This window comes from Melitaea cinxia, chromosome 7 (genome assembly GCF_905220565.1).
Source record: "Melitaea cinxia chromosome 7, ilMelCinx1.1, whole genome shotgun sequence".
Lineage (NCBI taxonomy): Eukaryota > Metazoa > Arthropoda > Insecta > Lepidoptera > Nymphalidae > Melitaea > Melitaea cinxia.
Window position 1 is genome coordinate 10,782,571 of NC_059400.1, and position 24,694 is coordinate 10,807,264.

Genomic DNA, 24,694 nt, shown 5'->3' on the forward strand with positions numbered 1-24,694 from the left:
TTAGCGAATGAATTAAATATGAAGTTTACAAAATTTTATTGTCATGGCATTTTAAGATATTTCTTATAGACTTGAATACTTCTTGCTATGACAAAAATTTTAAATGAGTAAATTAATACTACTGCTTTTTAAAAATTTGCTTAAACAAAAAGTTAAATTTTATTATTAGGCAAAAAAAAAACACAATGGGATTTGAATTAAATGTTATTTAAATTAGTTACATTTTTCAATCATTATTATTATCATCATTATTATTAAATAGTTGTAAAATATGTCAGTTAAATCTATTCATTAATCATTTCATAAGGTTGACATGTGTTTGACAGATATGTAACGAATTTACATATACGCAACACATAAAAGCTTCGAAATCATTTACGTACGTAGCAGCGTAGCACGAAATCTCGTAGCGTGTAATTTATTTGTGCTACACTCTACAGCGTATATATAAATTACATACTGAAGTGAGTTTTCTTCGTTTGTAAATATATTTTTAAAATAGTTAAGATTCATCAAATTTATTTTTTTAACCAAAACCTAGTGAGTTATTACTATCTTCCCAGTTTTCGAGTTTACTAAACTGCCTTTTATCTCTCACCATATCAGTGCTGTCAGTTAGCTTAGCTACGAGTGTTACGCCATTGGGTTATGTTATTAATTTATACATCATATACTATATAGCCAATCTGCAGTGGAGCAGCGTGGTGGATTAAGCGCAAATCGTTCTCCTACATGGAGAACCAGGCCTATGGCCGGCAGTGGGATGTTACAGGCTGACTCGTGGTCGTGATCTTAATACATAGCGGCTTTTATGACGAGGTAGTTGACGAAGTTATGTGTCTAAAATAATATAAATGTTAAAAAACTGTAAAATCACTAAAAAATGATAATTATAGTTGTAACCTCTTAGCCTGGATCTTGTCTTGATCTTATCTTGAGGAACTTCAGCGTTAATAGGCATTATTTCCGAGCATATTTCATCGACAGAGATCATGATGCTGGGTCCGTCAAGAAAATTGATTATCCAATTGCATGATCCTGTGAGGAGACCGTAGAATAGTAAATTCGCCAAAAGAGTTTTATGCCAGACCCAATCGATGGCCTTCGCGATATCAAGGCTGAATGCCATTGGTTCCCCTTTGCTTTGAATGGCGGTTGCCCAGCGAAGTGTTATGCACGCTAGAAGATCTCTAGCGCTATGATCACGACGAAATCTTCATTGTCGGTCGCTTATTAGCTTGAAAACTTCCAGGTAACGAAGGAGCTGTATTAACTACCCATTCCATCAACTTAGATAGCAAGGAGGTAATCGCAAATCACTGTTGACTGGTAATTCGATAGATCTATGCTGTCACTCGTTTGGAGATAGGGTGTACAATTGCTACTTTCCATGAAGACGGCACTATATCAGTGGTGTAAGAGAGTGAGAATAAATGCTTTAGAACCGAAGTCAATTGAGGAGCACACGTTTTAAGAACGAGGACCGGTCTTCGTTCTTAAAACGTGTACTATACCATCATTATAATAGTTATTTCGTGTGTGTGCATGGATACATGAATGCGTGTGTATGTCCGTGTGAGCATGCGTGCTTGTCTATGTTCACTTGTTATATATATTCTTTTCTTAAGAGTAGTAGACAAATTAGGCCAAGTTGTTAACAATTAATATACATAACAGCAATATACAATAACTATGAAGAATGTTAAAGTCGCATAATAATAATAGGCTTAGTCTTATAGGGACAAAGGTTACGGCAGAAGTTACGGAAAACTTTACAATTAAGTATTATTTGAATAATATACCGGTAACATAAAAAAATCATTTTTATGGTCTTTGTTAAGTTTCGAAAACAGAACAAAATGTCTATTCTCGGACTGTAATAAAGAGGTACAAATGTTTACTGGGAGTGTCAGTCCGTAGAGTTGCGCCACAAGAGGTCGTTAAAACATCGCTTTGCATATTTTTGTACTCTTGTGATACGTTTGTACAATGAAATTTTGTTTTAGTTGTATGACCAGTGTTTGCACTCCGGCTTTTTGTGGGTAGTTACGAGTATTATTTATATACTCGTATGTATGTTAATATATTTTATGTATAAACGTAATTTATATGTATATTATATACTTGCTTTATATACGAGTGTATGAATTATTAATTCTAAAGTTTTAAATTTTTAATGTAATTTAATAAAATTACATTCTAAAAATATTTGCATCGTGTGCCTAATTCTGTAATATTATAATTTTTTTATAGACATGGGTAGTCTGTAAATAGGTAATTATGCATTTTGTAATTATCTTTCATTTGATTTTAAAGTATGAAATAAATTATTTAATAAATAAATAATGAGAATGATTTCCCTTGTATCTCTATAGAAACTAAATCGATTAATAATTTCTATTCATACAAAGATACGTATGATATATTGAACATTTAGTTGTCTGTACTGTGCTATTTGTCCACACTATTGGCTTTAAAATAAATGTTTATATAAGTTAATACTAACAATTCTTCAACAAAACTTTGAAATATCCGATGTAATTATATTTCCAAGCATTATTCTTTTTCAACATTTTAGTTAGCTAAAATAGCAAAATTATATAAAATACAACGTACTTAAAGGTAAACACTAATGTCATGTGTGATTACGGCAAAGAATATAGCCACCCCTTCTCTTCCCGTGGGTGTCGTAAAAGGCGACTAAGGGATAACACAGTTCCACTACCACCTTGGACCTCAAAAAACCGACCGATGGCGGCATAACCATCCAACTGCTGGCTTTGAAATACACGGGTCGAAGACGGGCAGCAGCGTCTTCGGTGTGACAAAGCCAGCTCTGCGGTCACCAACCCGCCTGCTAAGCGTGGTGACTATGGGCAAAACACGTGAGTTGCGCCATTTTTGGCGCGAACTTGTGGAGGCCTATTTTGCAGCAATATGGCCAGGCGTTGCCTCATGACTTTTTATTGGGCGTACTGATTTTATAACTGAGGTAGGGCACAGCAGGAATTGCCTGCTCAAAATATGGAGCAGCCCGACTGGGGAAGTACGTCGACCTTACAGATGATCACAGCTAAATAATACTGTTTTCAAGCAGTATTGTTTTCCCGTTGGTAAGTAAGGTGACCAGAGCTCCTTAGGGGGATTGTGGATTGGGTCGGCAACGCGCTTGCGATGCTGCAGGTGTTGCAGGCATCTATAAGCTACGGTAATCTCTTACCATAAGGTGAGCTGTACGCTTATTTGCCGGCCTAGTGATATAAAAAAAAATGATTCTTGCTTTATTCGAAAGCTGATACTTGTCTAGGATTTCAATAAAACATTAATGTAATGCCATTTAAAAATAAAAGTCATTGGAAGGCTGTTTCAATGCCAAAGTTCCACTGTCCATCTGCTCATCTGTATTTGTACAATTACGTTTTCGGCAGGTGCAATGTGGGGCGCGGTAGCGGCTGCCGCGAGGCGATGATCGGCCACATGGGCCGGCCGCGCGGTCACCATGCGCCAGCAGTCGACCGATGTAAGTTCATAGTCATATAATTCTAACACAATAATTGTAATGCTTTATAGAATTATTAAGAATCAAATGCTAATCCATACCATACAAATGTTACTCATCGCTATCGTACAAATGCCGGTAAAAGTACTCCAATAACTGACGACCGTTCTGGTGTAATGGTGCGTGTGCCGTGTCGGCGGCGCCTAAACACCGATAGTTGGAGTGGATATTTGTGTTTGTACAAGTATTTATTTCCAGTCTGGTCGTTAGTCCCCACCGTGTCTCGGAGAGCACGTTAAACTGTCGGTCCCGGTTGGTGTCATGTACACCTGATAGCGTTCGTTTCTGTTATCTTTAATCGCTATGATTTTAATCTTGATGAAACATAAAATGCGCCACGCTGAAGAAAAAACACATAAATGTATAGGAGAGAATGATATAGAATACATTATTACATCATTTTCACATACCATCTAACGACTTTTCAGAAGTTTTACTTCTGCCGTGTGTGAATTGCATACACATACTTTTTTTTGACCAGGCTATTTCTATGTTCCGTCTTGTCAATAGATATAGCTACAAATATTGTAAGCCGGTGGCATAATTTCTTTTTTTTATGTAACTAGGTCGGCAAACAAGCGTACGGCTCACCTGATGGTAAGCAATTACCGTAGCTTATAGACGCCTGCAACATCAGAAGCATCGCAAGCGCGTTGCTGACCCTATCTCCAATCCCTCCCAGGAGCTCTGGTCACCTTACTCACCAGCAGGAACACAATACTGCTTGAAAACAGTAATATTTAGCTGTGGTCTTCTGTAAGGTCGAGATACTTCCCCAGTCGGGCTGCTCCATATTTTGAGCAGGAAATCCCTGCTGTGCCCTACCTCAGTTATGGTGATTTCGGCACACACGATTGGCTGTCTCGTGTTTGTTATGATCATTTCATGGTCATAAATTGATATTTTTTTAAACCAGCTTTAATTTGAAATGAGTACTCAAAGTTTTTTTCTCCTGCTTTTTTTCCTCTCGGCCAAGACTAGGTATATTAGGTTAAGTAGTTAGTTAGTTAAGTAGTTAGTAAGTTAGTTCTTGTAATATTTAATAAAGCCGAGGGCATAATAGAGACACTAGAGATTAGAGCAAAATAGCAAATATTGTCATTTACTTAAGATTATTGCATCAAAATGAGTACTTTAAATATGTTTGTAATGTAGTATGTAAGTTTGTAGTTTTGAAGGTTTTAGTTGATTCGCTACCGTGATTCTTTATTTATTTTTTTGAAATGTTACTCTACTCGTGGCGTAATAAATATTTTTATTTAGTTTCATTTCATTTACTCTCTTATGTATATTATGTATGTTTGTGATACGTTTTTAATTTGTTATACACCAATACATTGAAAAAACAGAAATGAAGAAATAAGGTGTTAAATTGTGTAGTAATTAATCTATGATCTACTGAATTTTGCGATTTACATGATAATATTTGCCTAGCCATAAAAATACAAATAGCTATAGAAATAATTGACAACGCATTGGCGCAGCGGTCGCAGCACTGGCTAGCACTGCGGGTTCGATCTGTTTGTCATGGCCTGGGCGTTTATGCGACATAGGGGAACTCCTACTGGGGGCCGTCAAGTGTGAAGCGTTTATTTATTTATTTTGTGAAGCTTTTCTAATAACAGGATAACATTTGGAAAAAATACAGAATGACCATCAGTAGGTTTTCTGTGTTGTTCTGTAATCCCATCACTCATGTTAGTACATGTACATAAGTAAAAATCATGAATGTTCTATAACGCTTGCATGAACATTGAATGAGGGTGAATTTATTATAATCTTAGCTACCACTTCGTTACGTCTTTAAGCACTGTCATGTATAAATGTTTTTTTTTTTTTAATTTTGTATAAATAATACATCCAGTGACACACACGTGAACTCGATAATAAATCGAGATTCTTAGTTCTACGTCGAATATTTTAATATCTTGTTATATTAATTTCTTGGTATTTTTTACTTATATTTCTTTTAATAATATATTAACTACAAGGCATTTTAGCGCTATATCCATGTCTCTAAGGCACTATACATTAAACGTTATGACAACTAGCTTATATTCTTCCCCTGGGCTTAAAATAACTCCATAAGGTTTATTTAGGTAGAGCTGTGAGTAAGGGTGTAGAGGCTTTCGCACTTACAGTTACATATTTAAGAATAAATGTTTTATTCCTCGACAAATATTTTGGAAATCCTTCGATATTTTTCTTTTACTTATGATTTACAGGCAAGGATACGTTTGTGGCTATGAGTTAGAATTGTCATTTTACTAACTTTTCTGTATAGTTAATTAATCTGCATTTTTAAAATATGAGTTTCTACAATTATATCGTTTTATTTATCACATCATACTATTAACCACAATCTATTTGAATGTGTTGTATTTTAAAGTAATAATTGTATTAACGGTATTAAATTTTATGTAACTTATCAATTTCATCGTGAAACCGTGATATTATTTTGCTATCAGATACAGATAAAACCATAAATCTAAGAGCATTTAAAATGCAAGGTAATTGATATGTACATAAAATATGAAAATATATTCAATATTTATATTAAACACACTTAGCGAATGTTAAAAAAAGAAGTCTGAATTTTAATGGTCATGGTAACATCAGATAGATATATTACAAACTAAGGTAGGGTAAGGATATTTTAAATATAATTTCAAAAATGTATTTGTTATATAACATAAGAGTGTTTGCAGGCAAACAAAGAAAAACCGACTTCAATTATATCGACAAGTAATACAACGTAGGTAGACGAAAAAATTGTCAAGTAAATACGCATTATCAAAGATTACTCCAAAAGTTGTAATCAGATATTGATGAAATTTAAATGTGACCACATGATAAACATCGGCTTTCGATTAAATTAAAAATCATCAAAATCTGTACACCTAGTAAAAAGTTATAGTTAGATTTCGAGAGTTTCCCTTGGTTTCTCTAGGATCCCATCATCAGATCCTGGTTTCCTTATCATGGTACCAAACTAGGGATATCTCCTTTCCAACAAAAAAAAAAAAGAATTATCAAAATCGGTTCATAAACGACGGAGTTATCCCCGAACATACATAAAAAATATATACGGTCGAATTTAGTAATCTCCTCCTTTTTTGAAGTCGGTTAAAAAACGTTATCAACTAAGTGTGGATAAAATAGAAATCATATTATAATATCATGACAACGCTTTAGCGTAGCGGTCATAGTACGTGTCTGTTGCGCTCTCTGTCGCGAGTTCGATCCCGGCTCACGACAGACATTTGTATTGGCTATATAGATATTTGTCGTGGTCTGGGCAATTTTGCTTGTGTATTGTGTGTGTTTCCGGAACCCTGACACAGGAGAGAATCATACTGGGGGCCGAGAAGCCTTTCTTTATTGTTTATTTATCATGCATATCTCATTTAACATAACGCCGATTTCTAAAAAGGTTTTCTCGTGTCTCATGTTGTATAAAAAAGTCATTGTCGTCAAAGATCGTGTTTATGGTCTCCGTATCGTCTACGACGCCCTAAAATAATGTTCAACAAATCTCAAATACAAGCGAGGACTTATCGACATTTATGTTTGCTGTAGTAATGGGTTATACCTTTATCGTAAATAGTAATATATTTTACTACATATTAGATGCTGCCTGAACATAGGTATGCGTATATTCATAGTTTTTACAAATACTATTTCATAGTGTGTTTGTATTTTGTTTTAGAATTCGAGCAGTAGCAAAGTCTGGTCTTAGACACGCGTTTCACTTTGACGTAATTTAATTCGGCTAATAAAATGTCGGTATTACTGTATTTAATGTTACGAGAACGGTTGAAGGGAGTTTTAAAACTTTGGTTACGTTAAAAAAAATATTAGATGATGGGTTTTTTGTTTCTTTTTCTGTCATCAGAGATAAGCCCAATTTAAAGATACACGAAAAACATATTGTTTTTTACATAACTAACTAATAACGTAACTAGAATTTTTCACATTTGCATGCAATATTATGTATTATAAATATACTCAACGCACCCGTAACTTTTTTTGGATTCGTTAAAACAGAAAAGAAAAAGCAAGCCATATTCCATTGGATACGAAACCCAGTAGTCATTGTGACTATTGATTACTGACTTTGAAAATATTTGCTTGATATATTAAGACATGGCGCCTTTGTGGTCTGAACCGTCTGTTTACATTAACATTACAAATTACTGAGTTCATAACATGAATATTACGTATTCGGTTTTATTTACGATTTAATTCGTAATTTAAATTAAAAATCTATTTAAAGTCGGCTTTATTTTACATTCAATTGTTTATTATAAATGAGTTTCGTGAATATTAATTAATTTCATTTTAGATAGCTTTCATTGGAAGTTTAATATTGATCTTCTACGTTTGATACGATCGTGTATTAAGTTGTAGGTAGATTTTTTTACGATTCATTTATAATTAGCGAATGAATAGCAAGGTGTAATGATATGTAAATTAACTTAATATTATTTAAACAATTTGTAAAACGAATACTTATGTCATAAAAGTAAGATTACATAAGAAGGTTTATAATTTATGTAATAAAAGTAAAAATACATAGGATTATGTGTGACAATTAATCGACAATCGTAACAAAGTTTACGCAAACGGTGAAGTATGGTAAAGCAAGGTTTCAAAATTCGGCTAAAAAATATTTATAAAAATATTATATTTAAAATGTTTTAATTTGTATAATAATTTTGTTTATTTTAGTTTTAAATAAAGTCCATTATATATTAATGTATGTCCATATATAATAATTATGACGATTTCTCCTTTTTTTGTTGAATTCTTTAAGTTTAGATTTAGATCTTCTGAATCGATTTACATACATACACGTCACACGCACACACACACACACACACACACACACACACACACACACGTACACACTCACACACACACACACACACACACACACACACACACGTACACACTTACACACACACACACACACACGTACACACTCACTCACATATACACACATATTGTATTTATATACATACATACATTAATCACGGCTCTTTCCCGTGGGGGTAGGCAGAGACCACTTCTTTCCACTTGCTTATCTCACTATTTCTTATCCTGTCACTCAGTTGAACTCATATCATACTTCTTAACGCTCTCATCTCAACTGCATTTATTCTGCTTTTATGTTTCTTCTGCCATACCTAACTTTCACTTCCGTACACGAGCGTCGGAACCAACACCCCCTCATGCATAGCTAAACGAGCCTTGTTAGATACCCTCCGATTGCTCATAAAGGAGTGCAAAGCCCCATTCAACCTGTTTCCTGCATTCACTCTTCTTTCAACTTCACTTTCACTGTCACACTTTTCATCTCTTGTAAACTTAGAACCCAAATACACAAACTCATTTACCTGTTCAATTTGTTCATCTCCAATCATGATATTGCAGTATGTCACTGCCTCATCTCTTTCAAACACCATCACTTTCATCTTCTTTACACTCATCTTCATTCCCTTTCTTACAAAACCTCCTATCAATTACCATCTCTTGCAACTCCTCGGCCGAAGACGCAAGTAATACTTGGTCATCAGCATAGAGAAGACATTTGACGAGTAACTCATTCATTCTCAACCCACTTTCATTCTCTTTTAAATCTGTCAAACAATTGTCCATGAACAGATTAAACAGCAACAGTGACGCTACACATCCCACATTACAACACCTTTTTCGATATTAAGCCATTCAGTGTATGCTCCGTTTATCCTCACACAAGCATTAGAATCCCTATAAAGAGATTGCAATGCTCGTATGAGGACACTGCTCACACCATTCACAGACAACGCTGACCACAATTCATTCCTCATCACTCACTCACTCAGTATATATACATTGTATACATATATAGTAGTTTGTCTTTGCATAGGAGATATTTTAGGAACAGTCTTCATATGGCTAATAGAAACCAAAAAATTATTTCAAATTTTTTGTCTGTCTGTACGTTTGTTTGCGCATTACGTAAAAACTGCTACTACTGTTTACTAGTGAAATACTACCTAAGCAAGTAGAATACGTTAAATCTGGTGCATGTACACCGCTAGAACCTGAGATATTTACAATATTTATGCTGCGGGGACAGCTAGTAAGTTAATAAATTTATTGATATTAATGGTGGATGATTTAACGTTGCAGACGGTCGACAAAGCGGTATGCACGGAGGAGTCGGGCGCGGCGCGGCTGGAAGCTGTGGTGCTGGCGCTGGTGGAGCGCAAGGCGCGCGCGCTGCACGCGGAACATGCGCGGCGTCGCGCTACCCACCCGCTCCTCTTACTGCTGCGCAACCACCTCTCAGACGGTGAGAGTAATATAATTATGTATTCTGTTCCGATTCAATTTGTTCGTTTAATAATAACATTAATATGTTATTAGCGCCTTTTAATGTTTTTTCTAGAGTACCATATCTAAATTGTATGTCATTACAGCCACTTGTATTTTGCAGTAGGGTACTTTCTAAAAGCTTAAGAATATTTACGGGAATAGAAAGGAAACGGTTTTGTGTTAATTAGTGCCCTTCGTCTAGTCTGTTCCAACCCATACACTTTTCTACGAATCATTCGATAGTCGCTGTCAAAATTCAACTAGTCGATTTCACTAACTTCCATAACTTATTTTAGTTTGTTGATAATTATGAAGTCAATTTCCTTTTGTACTTTATCATTCGGCGATGACCACGTCCATTTTCTTCTTAGTTGAAGAAAGTTTGAATAACTCCAGCCATGAGCACACACACGTTGACATATGAGAAACGCCACTAAAGAATTTTGTAGCTCTAGTTACATTTGCCGCTATATTTTGTTTATTTTGCTTGTACAACATGTTCGCAATCTTCGCTTGGTGACGCTCGAAACTACGGGTAAAAGTTTTCATTTTGGTACCGCTATATTTTAAAGTCGCGGCAATTTCTGGCTACGTAAATGACTTCTTTTTTGCGAGCGGTTTCATGTTAATAATTATTACCTACCTGCTTAGAGAAATATTTTATGATTTTTTTAAGTAAACATCCTAGGTCTTAATTAATAATAATATAATACGCTAATTTTTTAGACTACTTAATTTTTGATAGTTGTGTTTTTTTTTTTGTATCAAATATCAACAATCCGATCAAGTAGAATCGACGACCGCTCTGGTGTAACGTTGTGTGTGTCGTGTCGGCGGCGCTTAAACACTGACGGTCACGGGTTCGATTCCCACTTGGAGTGAATGTTTGTGTCTATACAAATATTTATTACCGGTCTGGTTATTCGTCCTTGTGGGTCTTTCCACCGTGCCTCGGAAAGCACGTTAAGCTGTCGGTCCCGGTTGTTACCATGTACACATACCTGATAGCGATCGTTACTCATAGTAGGGAATATATCTGCCAACCCGCATTAGAGCAGCATGTTGGATTAAGCTCTGATCCTTCTCCTACATGTGGAAAGAGGCCTATGTCCAGCAGTGGGATTTTACAGGCTGAAGCGTGATCAAATAATAATCATAGTTTATTATAATTTAAATTATACTTGTAAAAAAAAATTAATCATACATTAAAATATAATAGTTAAATATCTTGTCTAAGAGTAAGTACTACTTATAAAAGAGGGGAAGATTAATTACTTGAAATGACACTTTTATGTTTTGTTATTTTAATACGAATAATCTTATTTCGATTTAGATAGTTCTTGAATTCTGTCGTTGAAACAAAAAAAAAGAAACAAAGGATATCTGTACTTCCGAGAGTACGAAAATAGGCGATGATTGATTGTTTACAAACAGAATTCGTTCTTCTGACACAGATAATTTTATATTAAGACTAGCTGACCCGGCAAACGTTGTTTTGCCGCTAAACGCTATTAAAAATAAGAGTTGGTGGTTGAAGGGTTAAAATTTAGGGTTATACGTATTTTTCAATGCAAAATCATAAGAGAAAAAATAAAAAAAAATTGTAAAAAAAAATAAAAAAAATAAAATAAAAAATAATTAGGTTGGGCCACCCTTTTTACTTAGGGGTTTAAAAAATAGTTTACGACCGATTCTCAGTCCTATCAATAATAATATGTATAAAATTTTTCATAAGCATCGGTCAAGCCGTTTCGGAGGAGTTTGGTTCTTAACACTGTGACGACACACGAGAATTTTATATATTAGAAGATTGATTATTGATTTATTAAAAATAAAGATGTATAAATCCACGTAATATATAAATCACGCCTTACTTTTAAAAACGATTTATTTGAGAATAAACATAGAAAAGTAGCAAGAAGGCGTTAACCTTTTGAATTTTCACGTTTTCCGATTCAATCGAGCATAAATTTGTAAAGGTCGTCCGATTGAAATGATTTTTTTATTGAATAGGGTACATATCGAAATTGATTTCGTGTAAAATCGAAAAGAAGTTTCACCTAAACCCAAACAAAATTATGTTATGTACGTGTGAGTAACTGTATGATATGGTCTTGTGATACTTATAAAATTTAAAAACACATACAATAACAGATAGTTATTACAAATGTAATTAAGTCATGATCGATTTTTTTGCTTCTTATTAATTAAAGTAGATAATTAAACTGTATCACAATCTTTTGAACTATTATTTTATAGTTTTAATATTTCTCTAAAAAAAAATTAATTGAGAATAGATAGAGTATCTACATGTTTTGTTGGTATCAATAATATTTATGGAAAGTGATTTCTTTTGAGGATGTTAGTATGGTACTCGAGACGAAAGAATTAATTGCTCTGACGCTTACGCTTATCTACGGAATTTAATAAACAGTAGGTACTGTAATTACTTTGCAAGAATATATTTATGCATCTTAAACAATTATTACATAATTAGGTATGTGTTTTATCAAGAGAAAAGTTTATTTAATTATTTATACTCTCTATTACTCTTCTTTTTGTATACAACAAAAGTAAAAACAATAACGTATTACAAATAAGGAATAGTGTACACAGAGAGGTCTTATCGCTAGCAGAGGTATATATTAAAATCCATACGCATATAAATACAATACGTTTGAATGAAATACATGAATGAATAAATACAGAGATAATGAAAACAATTATGACGAAAAGATATGCTTATTTTTGAATCTATAAAAACGAATCGCCGTACTGTATGTAGAAAAGCGCATAGCATCCAAACGACTGCGCCGACGACTATTGCTTTTTTGTTTTTGTTATTTTCAGAACAAAGTACAAACTTTGTACGAGTACAAACTCGTATATATATATATGCATAAAAAAATAAAGAAGTATGTTTTTCGCAGGGTCAGCTAGTATTAATAAAATATTGCTTTAAAAACAATTACATCCACAAAACATAAAAGTCTTTTTAAATAATTTTTTTCGTAGCCTAGTCTGAGAGTATCTGATCTACGTGAGTGTCACGCGATTTATTACGCGGGATGAAAAATCGCTTATACGATTTTCCGTAAATAATTTGATGGCGGTAGAATTTTCACTAATAAATATTCGTAATAAAATGTATGTAAGTCAATTCCTTAAAAAAGGTTCAAAAGTATTTTTACACAAGAGTGGTTGTTGGAGATAAAGGATAAAAGGCTTCAAAGTTTGCGTACCTCTTACACGTTACTTCAGAGCTCGAATAATGTTAATGTAGGCATAATATTTATTCAATAAATTTTACCTTTATCTTTATCTAATACCTTTAATCTATCTAATACCTTTAAATGCATAATTCTTGTATATATATAATCTAAATCTCGAAAACGGCTCCAACGATTTTTATGAAATCTAGTATGCAGCGGGTTTAGGGGTGATAAATCGATCTAGCTAGGTAATTTCTCTAGGTATTTTCTCTTTCTTCATTTTTAGGTAATTTTGTTTTATTCGTGTTTTCAGAATTATGTGAATTATCTATAAAGTTATAACAGTCAGGTTGGAAATCAGGCGGTCCCGAACTGAGATGACTCTGGTTTAAATTCAAATGTCTTCAGATCGATTATTTTTTCTCTATTTTTCTAATTGCACTCATGATTTTTTATTTAAATAACCAGTTTATATTTTTTATTATTATATCGGTAAGATCGTAAAATATTACTCATATTTCATCAGTATGTAATTCCTATTTACATAAAATTTCCAAAAAACACGATTTATAAAAAAAGCTAGCAAAGCTCAGTCCTCATCCAGGTATTTCTTATAAAACGTGTATATATACATTTTTTTTTGTTATTCATTCAAAAGTTTCAAATTTAGTGCTGTTCTATACAAATTCGATAAACTGTCAACACTCTTTGATGGGGTTTCAATCTACTATTCTGGTTTTAATTGTCGTTAAGCAAATAATAATTTTAATTATAAGATTAATTTGTAATAATTTTTTGTTTTAACTTGTGGCGGTAATTAGAGAAAACTGACGTATGCTACATCGCGCTATCAGAGTTTTCAAAGTGATTAAGTATATATACAAGATCCCGACAACAACCGTCGGGGGCGTTAGCCCGCCAGACACAACTTCCGTCTGGTCGGAGGATCCTCCCTTTTCGATGGCGGACGTGATTCTTCACACCACGTTCCTCTCGCTATCCAAAAACTAATATTAAAAAGTAGAAACACATGAGCTTTTGTCTGATCCAGTCCCAAAATAATGCTACGTTATGATCAAGCCATAGCCTATACTATATTTCAATGGGATAGAAAACGTAATAACCAGACCGTGTAATCTACGAACAGAAAGCTAGTTTATTAATAAATTACAAAAAACATTATTTAAAAATGCTTAATACGATAGTATTAAGACTAGGATTGAATGAAACCAGTTTTATCAATTTTTAAAATTGTATCAGCAATAGTTTAAAATCCAACACTAACTTTTTAAACCAACTAAAATATTTATATATATGTATGTTGTTTTTTATTGTTGTAGATTCAAGAAAGCTATTAGATATGAAAATTAAAACAATGAGAATACAATGACGATTAGCTTAAAATATAATTAAAGTACTACTAAATATTGTTGTTTATAACGATTTTCATAAATTAAAAAATATTTTTCTAGAGGAGGCGTCGATCGTAGGCAGTCCCGGCGAGAGGCTTCCATCGCACTGGACTGAAAATGAGCTAGAAAAACATAAGAAGAAAAAACTTAAGTTACACACGCAAAGGTTAGTAGGTATTATAATATAATTATGTATTGTGAACTTATTTAAAACTTACAGAAAGTCATATCTAAATGATACTGCTCACACAGGAGGAATAAGGGTAAAATGTTTGCTATGCTCCTGGTGTTTCAAGTGTCCATAACCTATGGTAATCTTGGACGTTACGATGTATATAAAATAACTAGCATTTATTTCATGTAGTGATTGAAAATAATATTATATATTACAATTTAATAATAAAATCGAATCCAATAAGTCGTAAATGTAGTAACAAATTGTTTCATACTTACTTTAAAAACATATTTTTCATCCATCAATAAATGTACGGGCACCTAGAGTACGAGATGCGACTGCCCATACCAACACATCATCTCAACACATACATAAAATTACGTTGTTATATCAAATGCTCCTTTATAAACATGAAATAATTTCAAATATATGAAAACAAATTAATTTATATTTTCATAAATCATTGGCTAGAAATAATAAAAGCTTCATATAGTAACATTTAAGCTGGTTAAAATTTTCTTTTTTCATTGCTATTTTTCTCTGCAGGGAGGAGTTAAACAGTTCCGAGCAGTTGGAGCTGGAGCGTCGCCGGCGCCGGCGCAAGCGCCGCGCGCACGCTCGCGCGCATGCGCACGCGCAGGAGCACAAACCTCGGAAGCATCGCACGCTACTCGTGTCTGCGATTGATGAACAGGCTAAAGTTATACATGTTAGTTTAATAAATTACATGATTTGTCAACAGAAACAATCAAAGTAACAAGTACAACCAAAACCTAAAAGTAAAGAATTTCATAAATAAAAAAATATATCAAATGTGTCGAAAAATAATTCTCTTGAAAAATTATTGAGATAGGGCACAACAAGACATATTTTAAACGAAATTCGGAACAGCCCAATTGCAAAAGTACTTCAACGTTACATAAGATCACAGCTAAATAATACTTACTGCTCTCAAATACGTATTGTTGTACGTTGTTGCCCGTGGTGAGTATAGCTAGATAGCTAGGTGGGGTCGACAACATGCTTGTGATGTTGCTGGTGTTGCTGTCACCCTAAGGCTACGATAACCGCTAACCGGGTCCGTCCGGTTCGCTTGTTTACAACCCAGTGGTTTAAATGTTTACTCGCAAATTAAAAAAAACCGCCTTCAATTTACATCACCAAGTAATAAATAAAACATAAAAATAATTAATTACAAACGCATTATTAGAAATAAATCAAAAATTATTGGTCAGATCTAAAATCCGAAAATCTGAAATTACAAAAACACTAGCTATTGATTAAAAAAAAACTATCTAATTTAATCACACAGTAAAAAGTTATGAGGTAACATATAAAAAAGTGCAGTAGAATTGTGAAACTAAGTATATTTAGTACCTAGTTGGTTAAAAAATAAACTAAAGTTTTTGTTATTTTAACTAAACAACAAATCCTCATATTATCTTCTTACCTCAGTGCAAAAAAACGCGATACATTGTCTTTTGACATCGAAAACAATATATCTAACAATCAGCGAGAAATTATATAACTTATTATTTTTATTAACTATACTTATTTTAATTAACTCTATAAAACTAAAGTTCTTAAAATCAGATTAACTTGCTATAAAAGACTATATGAATTGTTCCGATTAGTGTGGCCTTTTTAGGAGAATTACTGATATCCCAACATTATGCTAAATATATACTATGACTAGCCGACCCGTGCCCACTTCGTTGAGCGTTAATTATAATTATATTAACCAAATAACATACTTTAAAGAACAAATTTTATAGCACTTAAATAAATAATATGTTGCTTCAACGCCATCTATCAAAAATCGAGAAAACGTCGCCGATAGACTAAAATAAGACTAAATTAATAACGTCGAAAGACTAATAAATTGTTTTTTAATAGCGATAGATGGCGTTAGTTTATTTACCATTTTTTCTTATTTACTGAATTTTTTGTTCAATTACAATCAAATATATGTCACTCCTGAATAGTGTAGCTTTCTGTTAGTGAAAGAATTTTCATGATTGGATCAGTATTTGCGAAGATTACCCCCTACATACAAACAAAGTTATAAACTTTACCTCTTTATAATATTAGTATAGATAGACTTGAGCTGTAGTTAATCAAGCAGTACGTGCCACCTATTACAGTAAAAAATTACTCTAGGCCGGTTTATAAATTATGTTATTGATTATATTACCTTAGATAAGTATAAAATAAGATTAAAAAAGTATAAAATGCTTTATATAAGATTTCACTGCAATTATGTAATAAGCGCTGTTAAAAATGCTACGAATCCTATAACAATAAGACTGAAAAAAAAATTAAAACAAAATCACAAAATTATTAGGTCATTTCTCGCAAGTATTTTTACCGCATTCTTATCACATGACGGAGATGTGACTAGTATCGGATATGACAATTATGTAACATGTTTGGTGGCTACTTTTCCTCATTATATTATCCTGTAATATATAAATCCCATGTCTTCATTGTTCATTGTATTGTATTAATTGATCTTTGACTTGAATTTGTTATGGAATCACTCTGACTCATTTTCCAATATAAGTATTGACCGACAAGCATTAGTTAAGTTTCTTAAAAGTCTTGATATATTAAAAGGTCCAGCATCAGATAATATTTCGCCTAGGTTTATAAAATAATGTGCCGATGTTAGCTATCTTATTAAGTTTTATTTTTTGTTGCTAGATCCACAAGCAGTAATTTGGCTTATGCCGTTGAGATTGTTTTGAAATTTGTGGATGCAAATACACAAGTTAACTCGTTAGACACTGCTTTCAGTAAAACTTTTGACAAATTCTGCTTTCCACAATCACGCTGGTTTAAAGACAAAGCGTATGGTATGAATGTAGCAATTATAGTTCAAAATTCGACCGCAATGACGCTAATATCGCTAAATGCATGATATGAAGTGAGCAATTACAGAGAACGTGAAGCTTAAGATTTATTCTGATGCTAATTTGACGCCACCCTAATTTAATGTATTTCGACGGACGCTTTCTGATATATAAATATTATTCTTCTCCCCTGTACCCTCCATAAATTATATGTAAGTTATGTTTACCAACAAGAGTTGTGCACTTAGGTTAAGTATAATACTATGAGTTCTTTTTTGCCATGAATGTTTTAGTCGAATAATTGCTGATAAAGTAATATACAAATTAAATTTAAATTATATGCAGAACAGATTATTACTATTATATATTAAATTATTTATAAATTAAACTCTTACTTTTGAACATATTTATTTATGACTTAGTAATGTTTTTAACATGTTTTGTTACTTATGTTGTAATTGATAATATTACTTGTCAAGTAAAATGTTTTAACGTTTTACGTCATGTCGCTTATTTTAAAACAAATGAATGATATTAATTTCATGTAATAATTGAGTACACGTTTCAGCCTGTAGTATCCAACTGCTGGGCATAGGCCTTTTTCCCCATGTAGGACCAGAGCTTTATCCATCACACTGGTCCAATGTGAGTTGACGGTTATATTCCCTACTATGAGTAACGATCTTTATCAGGTGTACATGATAACAACTGGGACCGACAGCTTATCGTGCTGTCCGAGTCACGTTGGGGAGACCCACAAGGACTGCACAAAAACCCAGACCACGGCAAACATCTGTATGGCCAATACTGGACAATCTGTCTGTCATGTGCGGGGATCGAACCCGTAACCGCCAGTGCAACAAATCAGTGCAGTGAGCGTTGCGCCAACGCGTCGTCGAAAATGAGTAAAATTATCTCTAAATGTATTCGAATTTATTTTTCCAAAATTATTAACCTTTTATGACATTTTAAAACATGTGAAAACAGATTAACAAACCAGATTTTAGACAGGAGATAAAATTTAGGAGATATTCAAATAATGATAATAGTAATTAAATTACCTTAATTAAGAAAAGAAAAAACAACAATACTTATTAAAACAATTTTTTGAAGTGAAACTTCTTGAGGGTATAATTTTTACGGATGAAATGCAATAATAATGATATTGGTGTAACAATGAAAGTCTGACTATTTTGCCTGTTTTCAAAATTAAATAGAGACTGTTATCTCTACTGCACCGACCAATTAATCTCCTTCGTGTGTTCTCCACTCTACGTGACATTGGCGGAATCAACCGTGCTTCTTTGGCACAACTGAAAGCCATTAAACCAATCATTCAATCAATCAATAATAATATTAGCGTCACGAAGATGGGCAATGCTTTTGTCGAACAACAGAGCCACCTAGCGTGTACTATAGAAACTAAAAAGGTTGTTACATTAATATCGATAGTATTACATTGCAGACTAACTAGATGGCGCTGGAACGGAAATCTAAAGCTTTAGATTTGTATAAATATAAACGTGACTTAAAAATTTGTTAGAAGAAGAAGAAGTTTCACTTCTGACATGTGTACTTTGTTCGCTCGCACTTTTTTATTATAGGTATTTTGTTATCTAATATACCGACTTCTAGTTTAGAATATAAATATTGTACCTGCACCTTGTGTAAATCTCACCTCATACTGAGCATGTTTATCTGAAATAATTATAAATGTAATTAGCGTGTAAATAAATAGCTTAGACTAGCGCCATCCATATATAAGATAAACTTCTAAAACTAGCGCCATCTTGTAGAGGATGTAAGTCGTAATATTTTGTTATGTAGAATTAACTCCTTACAAATCTATCCTTAATATTTTCTACAGTATATAACAATATTTCTACTAAAATCTTAGACTGGGTAGTTAAAACAAAGTAAAATAAGGTATCATGAATTATATTGAAAAGCCGATCCGCAAGACTTAACTCCGTCAACATCAATTGTTACAGTTTCGCTTTTTAGTCAGAAGTATTTTTATAAAAATTTAAATACTTTTAACCAATTTCAAAAAAAGGAGGAGGTTACTCAATTCGACCGTATATATTTTTTTATGAATGTTCGGGGCTAACTCCGTCGTTTATGAACCGATTTTGATAAATCTTTTGTTGGAAAGGAGAAATCCCTAGTTTGGTACCATGATAAGTAAACCAGGATTTGATGATGGGATCCCAGAGAAATCGAGGGAAACTCTCGAAAATCCGCATAACTTTTTACTGGGTGTACCGATTTTAATGATTTTTAATTTAATCGAAAATTTCATCGAGATTCTCCAAATCAAGATTACTCAAGATTACTCCAAAAGTTGTAATCAGATCTTGATAATGCGTATTCACTTGACTATTTTTTCGTTTACTTACGTTGTATTACTTGTCGATATACCTAATTGAAGTCGTTTTTTCTTCGTTTGCCTGCAAACGCAATTATTCTTGTATCATGTTAAATAATTGTTAACGTAAAACCACAAGACTGACTGTAGTGTTAAAAAAAATTTCAATGAAATAAAAGAATAATAGAAGTTTTTATTACGATACTAGCTACCCGGACAGACTTCGTTCCGTCAAAAGTTAACACAAATTTTTTATTTTTTTAGTATTAAAACCTTCCGTGGGCCTTAAGGAACATAAAAAAAATAAATTAGCCGAATTAGTCGAACCACTCTCGAGTTGTGTATGCGCTTAGCAACATTCATTTATATTTATATAGATTAATTGTGATATACAAAATTTTGTTCAAGAATTCTTTTTGGCTTAGACCAGATATAAAATTCTGAATGTGTAAGGTTGTATCATTCTTAGATAGTACTAATGGCCAATTTGGCCATTAGGTTATAATCAATGCAATTATCTAAATTCTTTCATAGCGTAATTATTTTTATAGAAATGAGACTAGTTGAGTTTAATAAATTTTCTATCCTATTAAGTGGTTCTTTACCAGATTCGATCACAATTTAAAGTATATATTTTTATTACTGTGATTCTAACCTTAAAACATTTTCTCTTTCTTGATTCAACATTCAAGTAAATTGTTCATTGTTGCTACAATCGTAATTAAAAAGCCTAAAACCGAAGTACAATATCGTTCGTTATACTTCAGGAGTGATTGTTATATTTGAATAAGTAAAATGGGAATCTCAAGTATTAAATTAGATATTTGCTGGCTATATTTGTTTTGAATCTTTTTAATCCTTAAGAAAAGCAGTGAGCAGTGAGCAAGCAAATTAAAGTTTTACAAAGGATGAAGTTGTGGTAACAACGGCTAATTTTTATAAGAATGGTAGCTATATTTTCTAATATAACTACCAGATTGTAAGATCTATACGACGAGTATAAAGCTAAAGAGTTTGTTAGCTGAAGAGTTTGTTTGTTAGCTGAAGAGTTTGTTTATCTGTCTGTCTGTCTGTCTGTCTGTCCGTCTGTCCGTCCGTCCGTCCGTCCGTCCAACCGTCCGTCCGTCCGTCCGTCCGTCCGTCCGTCCGTCCGTCCGTCCGTCCGTCCGTCCGTCCGTCCGTCCGTCCGTCCGTCTGTCTGTCTGTCTGTCTGTCTGTCTGTTTGTTTGTTTGTTTGTTTGTTTGTTTGTTTGTTTGAACGCGCTAATCTCAGAAACTAATGGTCCGATTTGAAAAATTCGTTTTGTGTTAGATAGCCCATTACATCTGAACTTTTGACCGTGTGGACCGATTTCGACAATTTTTTTTTAATCGAAAGAACACACACTATGTGTGTCAATCGGTCCCATTTAAATTTATTTGAAATCTAACAACTACTTTTCGAGTTATATCTAATAATGCGTTTTTACTTGATGCTTTTTTCGTCGACCTACTTTGTATTATACAGCATAACTTTCTACTGGATGTACCGATTTTGATAATTCTTTTTTCGTTGGAAAGGAGATATTTCTAGTTAAGTAGCATGATAAGGAAACCAGGATCTGATGATGGGATCCCAGAGAAATCGAGGGAAACTCTTGAAAATCCGCCATAACTTTTTACTGGGTGTACCGATTTTAATAATTTTTAATTTAATCGAAAGCTGATGTTTGTCATGTGGTCATATATAAATTTTATTAAGATCTCATAACTACTTTTTGAGTAATCTTTGATAACTCGTAGTTACTTGACTATTTTTTCGTCGATCTACGTTGTATTACTCGTCGATGTAATTGAAGTCGGTTTTTTTTTCGTTTGCGAGCAAACACAATTATTGTTTATTAGAACAGTGTGTCTGTAGGCGGTGTATACCATAAAATTAAGTTTTCAATTTCAATTAGATTGTAGTAAAACGTTTTTGTTTGTTAGGTGTTGGACCCGGACGAGCTCCCGCGGCGCGCTCGGTACACGATCATGGTGACAGCTTGCCTGCTGCTCTTCCTCTGCTTGCTGCTCGTGGGAGTTACGCTGCGAATGGCACCACTTATTGACGATATGGGTAAGTACTATATCTTTTTCTGTGCTAGGTATTTATATAATAAATGATAAACGTTTCATTACTACATAGAATATGTGATTGGTATGTGTGTTTTGAAATTTCAGGTGTAAAAAATATTTTCGAAACGTTTGAAGACGCCAATACATACACATAAATAAAGATAAATCCCTATTTACCTAGGTCAGTCCATTTTCATTAATTGAGTTTTGAAATATTTCAGAATTGGATAAAATTTTAGAAAATTTAACGACTATTTACGTTTGACAGTTTACAAGACACGACGTTTTAACAAAATATTTCTATTATGACTATTTATGTAATGAGTACTACACAGTCAGTATAAATACATATACGTGTTTCAATCATAATATAGTCAAGAGATTTTTACACTCTACAAGATTACTACTAGAGCAACTCTTACTGGTTTTTCTTAGTAAAAAAACTTGGTATATTATGTGATACTAAAAATATTTCATTGGGATGACCTTTTCCTTTTAGCCATTGTGGTCATCGACAAAACCTTTTTACATTTTTATAAGTCACAAAAAATAGATAAGTGTTATTTGAAATTTGTGTACTTTTCGTAAAAAATAAATAGTTCCCTAAAGAACTGAGCTCTGTTTATAACACACTTTCTAAGTATTTTACCATGTCTCTCTCAAACTTATTTTCTTGTGTAGAAAAGGGTGTCTTATCAGGCAATCTATAGCATATTTTAACATTAACTTACGATCAATTTTAATATTGAAATAAATATACACTATGTAATATTACTTAATATTTAATATTAATATACACGTTTGCTGCCTATTCAAAACTAAAGATAAAAAATAAACTATTTAAATGGAAGGCAGAAAAAGGTCAAAGTACGAGACTATAAGGCTACGAGGCTACTAGGTGTGTGGATAAAAATGCGGTTAACTTGTCTTCTCTTGTCTTTGTAGTTTTGCTCCTCACGCTAGTTCTTTGTTTAAAATCTTAACTTTAACTTGAAATACTCAAATAAATTGAAGAACTCTCAAAATAGTATTAATTTACGGTATATTTAAAGCTTGTCGTACCTACATTCATATTGTGGCAACTTTGGTTGCTTACTATTTAATATTTCAAATATGATATAATTTTATATGGAACTAAAGTGATCTTTTAAGAAAAAAGTACTTGTTTAATGTCACAGAATATTGACTATACTATACTCGTTTTTTTACTTTACTAGTATAAATAACTATAATGTTAAAAAGACGAAAAATTTAAACAGCTTAAGTAGTACTTAGAAATTTACAATAATTCATTCGTTAAAATCTATATTTCCGAAATTTTAAAAAATATTACTAAAATAATTGTGTTTGCTCGCAAACGAAAAAAAACCGACTTCAATTACATCGACGAGTAAATACAACGTAGATCGACGAAAAAATACTCAAGTAACTACGCGTTATCAAAGATTACTCAAAAAGTAGTTATCAGATCTCAATAAAATTTATATGTGACCACATGACAAACATCAGCTTTCGATTAAAGTAAAAATTATTAAAATCGGTACACCCAGTAAAAAGTTATTGCGGATTTTCAAGAAGTTCCCTCGATTTCTCTGGGATCCCATTATCAGATCCTGGTTTCCTTATCATGGTACTAAATTAAGGATATCTTATTTCCAACAAAAAAAGAATTATCAAAATCGGTACACCCAGTAAAAAGTTGTTGCGGATTTTCAAGAATTTCCATCATTTTCTCTGGGATCCCATCATTAGATCCTGGTTTCCTTATCATGATACCAAACTAAGGATATCTTCTTTCCAACAAAAAAAGAATTATCAAAATCGGTACATCCAGTAGAAAGTTATGCGGTATAATACAACGTAGGTCGACGAAAAAAGCGTCAAGTAAAAACGCATTATTAGATATAGCTCGAAAACTAGTTGTTAGATTTCAAATAAATTTAAATGGGACCAATTGGCACACACCACCTTTCGAGTAAAAGAAAAGTCGAAATCGCTCCACCCAGTCAAAAGTTCTGATGTAACATACATAAAAAAAAATACAGTCGCATTGAGAACCTCCTCCTTTTTTGAAAGTCGGTTAAAAAGTCGGTTAATTAGCATTAATAAGTTGATATTTACCTATTTTTAAAATAGCTAAATGCTCTCTATTACCTGTGTATTGATAAATTAGTACGAAATTTATTTATGACATACAGATAATGTAAAAAAATTAATAAACAAAATGTTTTATTCTGTCTTGCAGTAAACTTTTACTGTTACCATTGAATTGGTTTGAGGAAATTAGCAAGTACAAATTTTGCCTTAAGGAAGGATCTTGGGAAGGATAAATCTCTATTAAGAAGTAGTCCTAAGGATAGGAGATAGATCTACGATTTTATTAGTTGTTAATTGAATTAATTTAGTAACATTACTTCTATAACTTCAATGGGTATTTTTTGACCTAGCTTTAATAATGATAATTAAATACATTTTATTAATGTTTTCAATAAAAATCGAATATGAAATAAAGTCTAATTCAATATGTTTTGTACCGTGTGTTAATATTTTTTTTTTATATTTTTTGTACCGGATTAATTAACTGGTCAGTATATTGAACATTAATGTTTGTTATAAATATTTGATTGAAATGTTTCATTCGTTCATGAAATTTTAC

General features: G+C 32.7%; 1 protein-coding gene across 1 annotated transcript in view; it reads left to right on the forward strand.

Annotated features, from left to right (window-relative positions):
• The first annotated feature begins 3,499 nt into the window (after positions 1-3,499).
• LOC123655174 overlaps positions 3,500-24,694 on the forward strand; it is a 114,790-nt gene continuing 93,595 nt past the window's right edge. Inside the window, exons 1-5 of the mRNA XM_045591009.1 lie at positions 3,500-3,520; positions 9,737-9,899; positions 14,607-14,712; positions 15,268-15,430; positions 21,910-22,039. Coding sequence (XP_045446965.1) covers positions 3,500-3,520; positions 9,737-9,899; positions 14,607-14,712; positions 15,268-15,430; positions 21,910-22,039 — 583 coding nt within the window. The remainder of the gene's footprint in view (positions 3,521-9,736; positions 9,900-14,606; positions 14,713-15,267; positions 15,431-21,909; positions 22,040-24,694) is intronic.